Below are 14,742 nucleotides of genomic sequence, written 5' to 3' on the forward strand. Positions count from 1 at the left end.
GCAGAGAAGGACAGAAACCATATGTTTGCACTCATAGGTCTAACAGGAAAACAGGAGAGACCTAATGGAGAACCAGGGGGAGCGGAGGAGGGAGAGAGAGTTGGGGAGAGAGAGGGATGCAAAACTTGAGAGACTATTGAATGCTGAAAATGAACTGAGAGTTGAAGGGGAAGGGGGAGGGGGGAAAAGAGGTGGTGGTGATGGTGGAGGGCACTTGGGGGGAAGAACACTGGGCGTTGTATGGAAAACAATTTGACAATAAAATATTATAGAAAAAAAAAAAAAGAAGCCAAAGGATGGAAGAACAGAAGGAAGGTCTCATGTGTGCGTGCACCATCCAGGCTGCTTAGGACCGAAGATGCCACCTGAGGGTAGCTTTGCCCTGGACTCCAGCCCTGGGCTCTCCGAGCCCACCTGATACTTAGGCTTCAGAAAGGGAAGCAGAGCTGAGTCCAGACCCTGGGGCTATCTCTTGTGACCTAGTGGAAGTCACAGCTCCCCTCTGGTCCTCAGTCTCCCCAGTTGTGGAAAGGGGCTGGACACGACAATCCCTTTCAAAGGACCCTCCCGTTTGACACTGGCATTCAAGAATCATTTTCCCTGAAGGCGTAGGGGTGAGAGATATAAGAGGTGGTAGGAGAAAGGGGTGGGCAGGTGAGACTTCGCTGCTCCCTGGCACATCGTCAGGGCATAAGGAAAGTAAGCGCATGCCCCTCTGGCCAGCGCATCTTGCTTCAGTAGAAATCTTGCTAACATGGGGTGCTGTTGTCTTCACTGATTTTTACAGTTGGGGTCATTCCATTCCCTATAAACTGAGGTGGGTTTAAGTTCAAAACCACAGATAAGGGTGGCCCAGCAAAGCACAGGTGGGTGGGGCGCCTGGGAGGCTCAGTTGGTTAAGCGTCTGACATTGGCTGGATGCGTTCGAGCCCCGAGCCCCGCGTCGGGCTCTGTGCGGACAGCTCAGAGCCTGGAACGTGCTTCAGATTCTGTGTCTGCCTCTCTCTCTGCCCCTCCCCTGCTTATACTCTGTGTCTGCCTTTCTCAAAAATAAATAAACATTAAAAAATTTTAAATTAATTAAAAAAAAGAAGTTCCGGTGGGGTAAGTCCAGGTGGTGTGGATGATAGTGAGGTTCAAGGCCGTGCCTCGCTGCCAACTAAGAGCTGATTTCATGATCCTGCTGTTTTCAGCACAGAAGAAAAAGTTCCATCCATTCATGAATTTGACCTCACCTAATTCTCACACCCACTTGAATGTCATGAAACACTTTTTTTTGCAGTTGTTGGTTTGGGGACGCACTTTAATAAGACAAACCACTGGATCCTTCTATCGAATAGAAAGGTGGGCTGGTGTTAACCTTGTTCAGAAAAATGTTAATTTATAAGTGTAATTCATTTAAGGAGTTGTTTTCATGCTCTTTGATTGTCCGCCTTTTCTGGGGGGTTTGGAGAGTAGCTATTTTCAACTCCCCCTACCCTAACACACACACACTCACTCACTCACTCACTCACTCCCCAGCGCCGATGAGGATTTTAGCCTTTATCTGAACAAAGCGTGGAGGCAACACCGGCTACACCTTGTGCTGCAAACAGCTATTCTCTGCGGCTGGGAGCGACCCGTCGTGGCGCCGGTCAGATCGCGATGCCCCGGCAGATGCTTCCAGTCTCCTAATGACCCTGGGACACAGGGATGACCACTCCCCTCTCGTAGAGGAGGTGACTTGTGGCTCTGGGAGCTGAGTCACCTGCCAGGGGCTCGGGGCTTGTAAGCGGGAAGGCTATGACTCACATTCATTTCCATGCGACCCCACAGCCCTCTTCACCCACCAGACTTAAGGCAGAGGTGGCCCCTGTGCCTCTCAGACCAAGACTCCCTGCCCTGCGCAGCTGGCACCAGGCGGAGAGTGAAACGTCTACACACGGGCTGTGCGGTGTGACCTGCTGATGGGCGCTTCCACAGCCACAGACCCTCGGCTGCCTGTCGCTGCTTCTCTCCTGCTCCTGGGTCCCCTACGTGGAGCTGGCGGTGGAGGGGGGACCCCTCAGGGTGCACACAGAGTGAGGGGGAAGGGGAGCTGTCACGCGTGCCCCAGAGGGGCTTACAGGAAACTATGCCAGTGCCTCTCTGCCTGCCAAACTCCAGCCCACATGGCGTCTGAAAGCTCCGAGTGGAAACCTAGAGGCAGCTCAGGGTAGTGGCTGACATCGTGGACTCAGGGCCCAATGCCAGGTACTAACCTCAACTCTAGATGTTACTGATTACATAACTAATGGTAACCTGGCTGGTCATTGTGCGATGGGGCCAATTACTCCATCTGGAGCCTCAGTTTCCTCCTCTGTAAAATGGGCAGAGTAAAAACATCCATCCTATAGCGTTGTCAGGAGGACGAGGTTCCGGAAAGGTCTGCCGTGTGTGGTCTCCCTCACATTCTCCCAGGGAGCTCGGAAAGGAAGGGGGCCTAGGGACCAGCCACCCCCACCACGAGAGCTTGATACAGCAGCCACACCACCCCTGCCACATTCCTCTTTGCAATGCGCCTGGGGAAGCGTGTCCCAGAATCTCCGGGTGAAGATCTGTCCCCCTCAACCCTTCCCCCGCCCCCAACTCCTGCCTTGGAGAAAAGCACCTCGTGTGCCTCTGCTGAGCCTTTCTACTGGGCGACGAACCAAGGTCTGTGAAGGGGGGTGACTAGCTGAAGGTGGCGCAGCAGTGCCCGAGTCCCTCTTGGAGTCCAGCTCCCCAACCTCGGCAGGTGCTGGGCGGGCGCTGTCCGAACGGTGCCCCCAGGCTTCTGCCACTCACCAGCCACACCATCAGGTAGGAGAAGATGGCGATCCACAGAGTGGCAGCGATGAACGTGACCATGAAGTATTTCTCCCAGCGGGGTTTGCTGCAGTTGGGGATGGTCACGCACAGGAGGAAGATGAGCGGCCAGGTGAACACCCACTTGGCTTTGTCCCCTCTTGCCTCTGCAGTGGAGCGGGGGGGGAGGGTGCGGAGAGAAACACATGTCAGGTTATACACCTTCCTGTCTGCCTGTCCGTTTAGGTTTTCAAGCCAAGCAAGACAATGCTACCAATGTGAGCGCCTGAAATCAGAATTACAGACCTCCGAGTGGCAGCTGGGAGGTGATCTCCACGACATAAGCCAGTAAGCATTTGTTGATTGAATAACTTCAGTCAGTCCAAATCCTTCATTTATCAGAATAAGGAAAGTGAGACCCAGAGTGGAATGGATTTGCCCAGGAAAGCTGGAGTGGGGATGTGGAATACGGCGGCGGGGGGGGGGGGGCGGTCTCTGCAATCAGACAGACCTGGGTCGGTGTTCAAAGGACCTTGAGCAAGTCCATCAACTCCACCTCCCCCTCTGATGACAACAGCTGTGGTGACAACACTGCTATAATCAGGGTATGGAATATTTGTGGAGCAGGCATAGAAGTAAGTAAGCACTTTGCAGTTTAGTACTTTCTTCAGCTGTCAAACAGGAACGTTTTCTCTTTCTTGGTTGTTGTAAGACGGACATGATACACTGTACACAAAGCACCCAGCACACACTGCGGCACAGAGCCGGTACTTTGGAAATCTCAGCTCCTTTGCTCCAAGACCATGTACTCAGCTCGCTGCAGACGCAAGACCGAAGTGTGGGTGTGCTGGCTGGCAGGCACGACCTCACTGCCCCCGACCAACCGAATCCATACACCATTCAACCATGGAAAAGGGTGCACTGTGTGCAAGCCTGGTGTCCTTAATTAGCCACCGAGTGCGGTGTGCACACGCAGGCTCGAAATTAGCTTGTTGGCGATGCCAATGAAATAGCGGAGGACGGACTTCTAAGGAGTCTCTCCTCCATAAAAGCAAGAAAAACACTGGCAAAAATGGTCAGACCTAGCCTTTTTCAGAACTCTGGGAATTAACCAAAGGCTGGTAGTAATCCAGGCAGAGTTCACTCAAGAAAACTGGCTGGATATCAGTGCGAACAGGGAGCTCTGGGGAGTTTGAACTTGCCCTATTTCCATCCCCTCCCACCAGCTCTGGCGCAGCCCTGAAAACCAGCGTCCTGGCCCCCGCCGCGGGGGACAGGACAAGGCTCCTTCCACATCACTTCTCGGCGAACTGGTGTCATCTGACCTGTCTAGTGGTTTCCTGGAAGAGCCCTCTTCCAAGGCTGTTTTTATTTTTCCTGAATCAGAGCTCAGCCAGTGTGAACAGTCTTTTCCTTGCAGGCATTTGTTGAAAACAATCAGAGGCAACTGTTAAACATCACACCATCCAGGGTGATGGATAATAGTTGAGACAGACAATAAGCTGACCAAACAGCTTAAAAGAACAAACTGGTGGGGGCGGGGGGGAAGGGGCGCCTGGGTGGCTCAGTCGGTTGAGTGTCTGGCTTCGGCTCAGGTCATGATCTCATGGTTTGTGGGTTCAAGTCCCACGTTGGTGCTGTGCTGACAGCTCAGAGCCTGGAGGCTGCTTCAGATTCTGTGTCTCCCTCTCTCTCTGACCCTCCCCTGCTTGCACTGTCTCTCAAAAATAAATTAAGAAAAAAACATAAAAAAAAAAAGAACAAACTGGGGAATGAGATGTCTAGAGAGGGCTGTGAAAAGCTCCTGCGTATCTTGGTGTCTAAAGTCCATAACTCTTGCCCATGGTTAATCCCGTGCTCGGGAGGGTTTGAGAATGCCCTAGGCTGTCACTTCTGCCTCGTGGTGAGGCTCTGAGCAAGCAAGGAAGTAAAGGCTAAGGTACATTTGTAAAGTGCCTGCCTGTGGTGAAGGTGTGCCTCCAAACACATCCAGACGTATCAGCAAAGCCTGGAAGATTTATTCTGATCGAGGCGTCCAGGGAAATCTCAGTGCAATCATTAGATGACCTTTCAAGAACCTAGCCACCATCTCAGATCTACACACAGTGAAGGCGAATACAGATTTTACAGAATTCGCTGAGAAAATTCACCAAACAGCAATAAACAGCAGCAACAAGCAGAACTGGGAAGGGAGAAGAATCTGATGTCCAGCATTGTCAGATGATTATTTTAAATGCCCAGCATTCAACAAGAAACTATGAGATATGCAAAGAAATAAGAAAGTACGGCCTATACACAGGAACGGTCAGTCCACAGAAACGCTGTCTGAGGATTTCCAGACACTGGATTTACTAGACAAAGACTTTATTTTTTTATTATTATTTTTTAATTTTTTTTAAGTGTTTATTCATTTTTGAGAGACAGAATGAGAGCAGGGGAGGGGCAGAGAGGGAGACACAGAATACGAAGCAGGCTCCAGGCTCCGAGCTGTCAGCACAGAGCCTGGCATTGGGCTCGAACTCACAAACTGTGAGATCATGACCTGAGCCGAAGTCGGATGCCCAATCGCCTGAGCCACCCAGGTGCCCCTATTTTTTTTAATTATTATTTTGAAGTTTACTTATTTATTTATTCACCTTGGTAATATCTACAGCCAATATGGGGCTCAAACTCACCACCCCGAAATCAAGAGTCACGTGCTCTACTGACTGAGCCTGCCAGGCGCCCCTAGACTAGACTGTTCTATAACTGCTCCACAATGGAAGGATATTAGAAATCAACAACAGAAGGAAAACTGGAAGTTCACACATATGTGGAAATTAACCAACATGCTCCTAAATAACCAATAGGTCAAAAAATAAATCAAAAGGGAAATGATAAAATTCCTTGAATGAAAATGAAAATACAACATAACAAAACTTATTGGATAGAGGAAAAGTAGTGTCTAGAAATTGATAGCTATAAATGACTATATTAAAAAAGAAGAAAGATCTTAAATCAGTGACCTAACCTTCCTCCTTAAGAAAGAAAAGGGGCACTTGGGTGGCTCAGTCAGTTAAGCATTCGACCTCAGCTCAGGTCATGATCTCATGGTTTGTGGGTTCAAGTCCTGTGTCAGGCTCTGTGCTGACAGCTCAGACCCTGGAGCCTGTCTTCGGATTTGGTGTCTCCCCCTCTCTCTGACCCTCCCCTGCTCATGCTGTCTCTCTCTCTCAAAAATAAATAAAAACATTTAAAAAAATTTTTAAAAAGAAAGAAAGAAAGAAAAAAGAGGGGCACTTGGATGGCTCAGTCAGTTAAGCATCTGGCTCTTGATTTTTGGCTTAGGTCATGGTCTCATGGCTCGTGGGTTCGAGTCCCATGCTGGGCTCTACACTGTCAGTGCAGAGCCTGCTTGAGATTCTCTCTCTCCCTTCACCCCTGCCCCTATCTGCTCATGTTTTTACTCTCTCAAAATAAGTAAACATAAAAAAAAAGAAACAAAAAAAGAAGAGCAAGTTAAGTCTAAAGAAGGCAGAAGAAATGAAATAAATAATCAACATTAAAGTAGAAATAAAAACTTGAAAAAAAAGCATCAATAAAACTAAAAGTTGGTTCTTTAAAAAGATCAATGACATTGACACTGTTAGCTAGACTGACCATAAAAAGAAAAAAAAAATACAAGAGAGAAGACTCAAATTACTAAAATCAAGAATGAAAGAAGGTGATTGTTATGAGCCTCATGAAAACAAACAGAATTATTAAAGGAAAATTATGAACAACAGTGCGCCAACAAATTACATAGCCTAGGCGAAACAGACAAAATCCCACAAAGACAGAAATACCAAAGCTGGCTCAAAAAGAAAAAAAAAATCCAAGAAGATCTCTAACAAGAAATTGACACAGTAACCACCACTACCACCACCACAAAAAACCTTGTAAGTTTATGGCCCTAGGAAGAGATGGCTTCATGGTGATTTCTACCAAGTGTTTAAAAAAGAATTAGCATGAATCCTTCACAATTCTTCCAAAAGGTAGAAGAGAGGGGAACAGTTCCCGCGTTGCTCTATGAAGCCAGGATTATCCTGGTACCAAAGCCAGACATCAAGAGAAGAGAAACAGACCGATATCCTTGTGAACACAGACGCAAAACTCTTTTAACAAAACTCTGGCAAACCGAATCCAGCAAACATATAAAAAGGATTATGCACCATGATGAAGTGGGATTTATCCCAGGAATGCAGGCTTGGCTCAAATATGAACTCCAATCAGTTCAGTATACCATGTCAATAGAATAAAGAGGAAAAACTGCACAGTCATGTCCACTGAGGCCATGAAAAAAAGGACATCTGACTAAATCCAATACCTTCTCACGATAAAACACTCAACAAACTTGGAAGAGATAAGCATTTCCTCATCCTGAGAAAGGGCATCTACAAACCCCCACAGCTAACACAGTTGATGGTGGAGGACGGGAAGCTTTCAGCAATATGAGGATGTCTGCTCTGACCATTTCTAATCAGCCCTGTACCGCACGTGTTAGCCAGGAGCACTGGGCAAGAAAAGAAGTCAGCCATTCAGCTTGGAAAGAGAAAGTAAAACTATCCTTACTTGTAAAAGCATGATTTACAGAGAGAACATTCTAAAAACCACAAAAACTCTACACAAAAAACTATTACAATAAACAAATTTAGTCAAGTTGTAAGATATGAGATCAATATACAAAATAAAGTTGTATTTCTACTCACTGACAATGAATAATCCAAAAATGAAATTAAGAAAACAAGTTCCCTTTACAATAGCAGCCAAAAAAACCCCACTTAGAAATAAATGTAACAAAAGAAATATAAGAGTTTTACGCTGAAAACTACCAAACAACATTGAAGGAAATTTAAAAAGCCTTAAAGGGAAAGACATCTGTACATTAAGTCAGAAGATTTAACATAAAGATGGAAATGCTCCCCGCAAACTGATCTATAGATTCAGTGCAATCCCTGTTAAAATCCTAGCGGACCTTTTTTTGTAGACATTGACAAACTGTTGCTAATATTTATATGAAAATGCAAGGGACCCAGAATAGCCAAGCCAATCTTGAAAGGAGAGCAGAGCTAGAGGGCTTACATGCCCTGATTTTAAAATTTACTACAAATCTACAAGCACTCAATAAAGTGTGCTACTGACATAAGGATTTTTCTACCAAAGGAATAGAATTTTGAGTCCAGAAATAAACTCATCCATTTAAGGTGAATTCTTATTTAAAAATGGTATTAAGGCTATTCAATAGGAAAAGGACAGTCTTTTAAACAAATGATGCCAGGACACCTGTATATCCACGCACAAAAGAATGAAATGAGACCCCTCCCTCACGCCGCATACTAAAATCAACTCAAAATGGATCGAAGGTCTAAATATGAGGTGAAACTATAAAACTTTTAGATGAAAACAAGGGCATAACACTTCATGGCATCGGATTAGGCAATGGTTTCTTAAAACACATACACATATACACACAAATACACAAAACCACAAACAAAAGAAAAAAATGGATAAATTTGGGGAGCCTGGGTGGCTCAGTCAGTTGAGTGTCTGACTTCAGCTCAGGGCATGATCTCATGGTCTAGGAGTTTGAGTCCTACATTGGGCTCTGTGCTGACAGCTCAGAGCCTGGAGCTGCTTCAGATTCTGCGTCTCCCTCTCTCTCTGCCCCTCCACAGCCTTACTCTGTGTCTCTGTCTCTGAAAAATGAATACACCTTAAAAAAATTTAAAAACAATTTAAAAATAGATAAATTGGATTTTACCAAAATTTAAACATTTTGTACTTCCAAAGATACTATCTAGGAAGTGAAAGACAATCCACAAGATAGAAGAAAATATTTGGAAATCATATAAAGTTCTAGTTTGCAGAATATATAAAGAATTCATCACTCAACAATAAAAAAAATCTCCATTTGAAAAATAGGCATAGGATTTGGATAGACAGTGCTCCAAAGAAATTATAAAAATAGTTAATACCTATGTGAAAAGATGCTCGACCTATTAAGTTGTTAGGAAATGGCAAATAAAACAACTTTGTGTCCACAAGTGTGACTATGCCAAAAAATACAGATAATAATATTGGCAAAGATGTGGGAAAATGGGGACCCTTGTACGCTGCTGGAGGGCATGGGAAGTGGGGCAGCCTCTTGGAAAATATTTTGGCAGTTCCTCCCTACGCCCGCATAAAAACTTCTATTCAAATGCTCATCACATTACCCATAATTGCCAAAAGGTAGGAGCAAACCCAACTATCCACGAAGTAATGACTGAACAAAATGAAGCATAAAAACCCAATGGAATATTATTCATCCATAAGGAGTGAAGTACTGACCCAGGCTGACATGGATGAATCTAGAAAGCATTGTACAAAATGAATGAAGGCGGACACAAAAGGCCACATGTTATAGGAGTCCATTGATATGGAATGTCTGGAGCGGGCAAGTCCAACAGAGACGGAGAGCTTAATGGTTGTCAGAGGATGTGGGGAACCAGCCTGATTGTTCATGGGTGTGGGTGTTTTGGGGGGAGGTGAAAATTTTCTGGAAATCTATAGTCGTGCTGGTTGAACAACTTTGCAAATACACTGAAACCCACTGAACGGTCCACTCCATAAGGGTGAATTTCATGATACACGAATTATGTCTCAATAAGAAAAGGAAACGGTAAAGTAGGTTGGCAGAGGCTTTGCTACCTTTGTATGTCTGTGTTTGAATCCTCCTAAATCATTAACAGCATATCTGCTAAGGAAACTGCCCCCTAGCCTACTTATAATAATGAACAGAATGTGGTTAGCTCAAAAATCAGCAAATCCATTCATGTATTCCTACCAGAGACTTCATCGGAGAAACATCCGTCTTCCCAGATCCTCCTCTACATACACCTTTCTGTGCCTTGTGCTCTTTGCCCAAAGGGCAGAAAGCTTTCCTCCTGATTGATTTGTCCAAAATTCCTGGTTCTCCCCTCGTCAGCCCACACCGCAAGTCATCGAGGCTGCCAGAGAAGGCCCGGGGCTGCTCCAGAATTGGACTAAAACTCTGTGTCTAGGGGAAGAATTCACTTTGGGGAATTTAACTCTGAACACTTAAAGTTCTCGGGAGCGTCTCTGGAGATCTAAACAAATGCCACAGCAGGAAGGTCATTTTCTTATTTTCACAGACACAAAATCGTGTTGTTTCTGCCTGGGATGGGTTTCACATCTGGTTTGGACACATCGACCCTGATCTGGGCCCCACCCAGCTGGCAAGGCTCACGACCCACCATTGTTTTCTAGAAAACAATGTTCTATTGGACCTGCTCTGCTGCGCTTTTTCAACTGTTGGATGAGACCCATTAGTGGATTGTGAAATCAATTAAGTGGATGGCAAATGGCATTTTCTTTAAAAGAAGTAAATTATTAGAGTTCTGGTATACAGTAAGAATTAAATATTATTCCATGAAACTTGCTTCCTTTTTATAGATATCTGTGTGCATGTAACATATTCATTGCTGTGGATCATGGTCAAAATGTGGAAAACTGTGGCGTGCTCATGCTATGCCCTGCCCCCCACCACCCTACATACACTGTCCACTTCTCTGCAGCCTCATTGTTTGGACTCTTCTGGAAAACCTTTCCTCATTAACTCAGTCCCTGGTGATCTCGTTCTTCAGTAAGTGTGATGAATTTATAAACAATTATGAGTTACTTAAACTACCCAAGCTGACCTCTGGGCCTCACTACCCAAATCCAAACATCCATATCTTTCCAGGATAGGATAGCTGTGCAAACACAGCTGGTAACAGCTTCTGGTGCCTTCTGCACTAGCCTGGAGCATACGATTAGCAGGAGTTGACACACTGTCCTATTATCTAATAGCAGGCACTGCGTAATTCAGCACTTTATTTACTGTTTTGCTCCCAGATTGCTGTGTACGTCGAAGTGCAGTAATTGAAGGTCAGGGACAAGACAGGCAGCGGGCAAGAGTTCGAGCACCTGACTCAGGTTCAGATCCAGCTGGGTAACACATCAGCTATGGGTCCCAGGGCAAGTGGGCCCCCACTCTCCTCTTCCTTACCTTAGATGGGGGTGATGATAGCAAACTGGGGGCTTGGGGACAAGACAGTCCTTGTCACTGCACATCTCACCACTACTATTAGGGCTGTTAATACCGACCCAGTTTCAGATATTCTAGGGAGCTACCAGCACGGCTCTCGATGTTGGCTTGGATGTTACAGTCACTTGTACGAGTTTCTGAAGCCAGAGCACAAGCTGCTCCCAGGCAAAGAATTACTGGACTCTTGCATGCCTATGTCCTTGACGGAGCCCCAAACATGCTAAATGATTGGGAAGCCGAGGACTACCCAGGACATAGAGACAAGAACAGGACAAGACCATCGGAAATAAACACTAGTTAGAAAATCTCACATAGCGGATGTAAGAATTCCCATTTGAAAGCCTATTCCCAGGAGAGGATTTCTGTAGATCACATTGATGAAATGAGAGATTTCCTCAACTTCTCCGAGAGAACAGGACACGTCACTGGGATGTATGACAGGAATAGAAACGGAGAACCCAGTCACATCTGATTGGGGAAAGGAGGTGCAAAGGTCCTGGAAACGCCCTGGTCCTGCTGGGTGGCTAGGCACGCGAGTTTGGGTTCACTGAGATTCACTAGGACAGCAATCCCAACGGGGGGAGGCATTTTCTGCCAGCCACATTTGTGCTCCTACCTGTGACTGGCCCCAGGGTGGTTCCTATCAGACTGAGTTAATCAGTCTGCTTCCCAGGATGCAGAACTTGGGACCAATGGCAGCGTGCAGGCAGAATCGTGGTGTGTAGGGCAGGCAGAGGAAGTAGGTTTAAGGGGCAAGGGCTGAAACAGAGGTAGAAAAAGGGGTAGGTAGAAAGGGGCCTGCCTGATCATGTGTTTCCTGGCTCTTCTTGGTCCTCAGACCCACCTGCACCAGCTCCGGCAAACACCTATGTACCTTTCTCATAAATTTCCCTCTCCTGCTCAAGGGAGTTCTGGCTGGTTTTTGTCACTGGCGGCCAGAGGGTCCTAAGTCACAGTTAAGACGGAAACAGCCCTGCTGTGGGAGGGGCTTTTCATCCTGCCACCTTGGCCGGAAGCTGCTCACTCCTTGTTTTAATTCTGTGCTCACCACGCAACCTCCTGCCCCAGGATGTGGTCTCCTGACATGTCCACCAGGCTGGGCCCCAGCCCGCTCATCTGCAAAGTGAGGAGACTAGATCATTCGTTCTCAGGTCTCACTGAACAACCATTATCACCTGGGGTGGGGGGTAGGGGGTGCTTGTTAGCATAGTTTCCAAAGACTCTAGCTCAATGCCTTCAAGGCTGTGCTCAAATTATCTTGCCAAAGCCAGACCTAGCGTGGTTTAAAATGCACCTAGCATTGGTTTTAATCAGGTATGGTAAGATACACAAAAGTGATGGTCAAAGAAATTTTTATAGTCACAGATCCCTAGCAACAGGAGGTGAGGCATGCCATGCATGGGAAGGGCCAGGGATGGTCAGCAGACAGAAGGGACTGGTGGAAAGGACTGGGCAGGAGCCTTCACTGGGATTTCCATGGGAAAGACAAGGTATAGCGAGAAGTCTTAGGATCGGCTAGTTTGACTAATTTCAGCAGGCTCTGTGGTGTAGAGCTATCCGGTATTTGACCCTGGGGTGGTTGAGGCAGAGGAAACCTGCCTCGTGGGGATAGGAGAGGCAGACAGAGAGGGTGGTTCAGAGTTACTGGGATCTGGACTGGTTAGTTTGCACATAAAAGGCGTGCTCCTGGATGAGTAGTTTACGATCTTTAAAAATCAGCAAGTTCAAGTGCTTCTGGGTTGTACTGGGCACCCATTGCTCTTGTCTGGCCAGCATCCATTCCTTTACTGGTAACAGCATACTACCATTCCTTTAGGGAGCCAACCTCCATTCCACATCAGCCCCTGTGGTTTGGAGGGCTGACTCCGCCTCCTAGCTCTATGGGCGGGTATGGGATTCAAGCTTGGATCATCACGTATCCCATAAATACTTGGTGTGTGCATTCTCTGTGCCAGGCTCTATTCTCGGCACTGGGGACCCAACAGTGAACAAGGCAACGACTCTTGCCACGGAGGGGTTTGTATAGGTTTGGAGCTGGGTGCATGACTAGAGAGTCAACCCTGGGGATTTTGCTGGGAATCACCACGTCTAATATCCACCGTCCCTTCCTTCTTATTAGAGGAAGCCTGTTTTGCTTGCAGCCGTCATGTTCCAGCTAGAAACCTTAAGTTCCCAGGCTTCCTTGCAGGTAGGGAGTGGTCACAGACAGTGCTAACAAGGAGACCGAAGTGAAAGTGAATATTTTCCTGAGGAGCCAAGGTTAGTGACATGTGTCTTCTGCCTTTTGTCCTTTCTCCTTGTTCCTGGCGGGAACAAGGGCAGCCTGGAGCTGCGGGAGCCAACTGGCAACCTTGAAGACAAAAGCCACCCACTAAGGATGGAGACAGAGAAAGGGGATACTGATGATATAATAGAGCTGCAAGACTCTCTAATTTCAGAATTTCTTTCTTGTTATGTAACAAAAATCCCTTGAGGTGAAGGTTCCATCACTTGAATTTTCTGTTACATGCAGCTGAATGCAATCCTTGACTCGTACGGGGGCACCAACTGGGCACTGAACTAACCCAATGGGACGGGAGCCTGGACGGCTGGTGGCCATCTTTGCAAGACGCCCAAGGATGAAGCCAACTCAGGGAAAGCACAGCTCAGAGACGGACAGTATCTTGTATCTGAGCTGAATGTTCAGCTTTGCCTGAAGGTAGGTTCTCCCAGTGAACTTGCCATGATGGGCTTTTTGGCTTAAACCAGCCTGAATTGGGTTTCTCTAACATTAAGAGTCTGGACTAATTCATGGGTGAAATGAGCTCTTTGAGGGGGGAGCTCCGGGGTGATGGAGCAGTGTCTATACTTAGGGACATCTCCCCCAACACCACCAGCAGCAGCCCCTGCTGGCTCCCATTGCCTTTCCTTCAAGTTCAACATTGGGGACACCTGAGAGACGTTCTTCACAGACCCCAACTGATGCGCAAACACAAGAGAAAGAAGGGCCGCAGCAGTTGGTGTCACTAAGCTCCCAGGTTTTTCTTCTGAAGTAGAAAATGACAGTATAATTATGTGGCAAAATCCTTACAATGAACTGTCACAAAACAGATGGCTAATCATACTGCAGGCAAAAAATTAAGAACGGATGCTGTTGCTGATGAAAAAATTCCAACGCATTCATTGGGACGGTTCACTAGACACGCCAACGAAGGGAGTGGTCAAGCTGTGGCATGTGTGGCTGTGTGTCGCTGCCCAATAGAGGTCATGAACCCTGGAGCAGGAGCGTCTGCATAACTTAGGGAGGGTAGCCATAGACCAGGTGTTCTCAAACTTGAGTTTAAATCCGAATCCCCTGGAGAGCTCGTCAGATGCCCCCAGGGCTAAGGGCTGGCAGGTCTCGAATGGGGAATCCAAGAACTTCCATTGGGACCACACTTTGGGAACCACCATTTCTGATTAACTCTATATTTAAGAACAATTAAGATGTAATTAACAAACTAAAAATTCACCTGTTTAAATGTACAATTCGTGGGGTTTTGTATATGACAAAGTTGTGTAGCCATCACCACTATATAATTTCACATGGCTTTCATCACCTCCAAAAGAAACCCTGTACCCATTAGCAATCATGCCCCATTCCCCCTCCCCTCAAACTCAGGCAACTGCCAACCTGCCTCTACAGATTTACCTACTTTGGACATTCCATCTAAATGGAATCATAAATATTTAGCTTTCTATGCCTGCCTTTCATTTACATGCATTTCCGAAGTTCATCCATGTTGTAGCAGATCTCAGTATTTCCTTCCTTTGTATGGATGAATGACATTCCGTTATGTGGATACACCTGT

General features: G+C 46.5%; 1 protein-coding gene across 1 annotated transcript in view; it reads right to left on the minus strand.

The window, feature by feature from the left end:
- Positions 1 to 14,742, minus strand: part of SLC24A4 (solute carrier family 24 member 4) — a 187,877-nt gene that overhangs the window by 28,000 nt on the left and 145,135 nt on the right. Inside the window, exon 13 of the mRNA XM_029952162.1 lies at positions 2,806 to 2,972. Coding sequence (XP_029808022.1) covers positions 2,806 to 2,972 — 167 coding nt within the window. The remainder of the gene's footprint in view (positions 1 to 2,805; positions 2,973 to 14,742) is intronic.

The sequence above is a fragment of the Suricata suricatta genome, chromosome 9 (assembly GCF_006229205.1).
Source record: "Suricata suricatta isolate VVHF042 chromosome 9, meerkat_22Aug2017_6uvM2_HiC, whole genome shotgun sequence".
In the NCBI taxonomy this organism is placed as follows: domain Eukaryota; kingdom Metazoa; phylum Chordata; class Mammalia; order Carnivora; family Herpestidae; genus Suricata; species Suricata suricatta.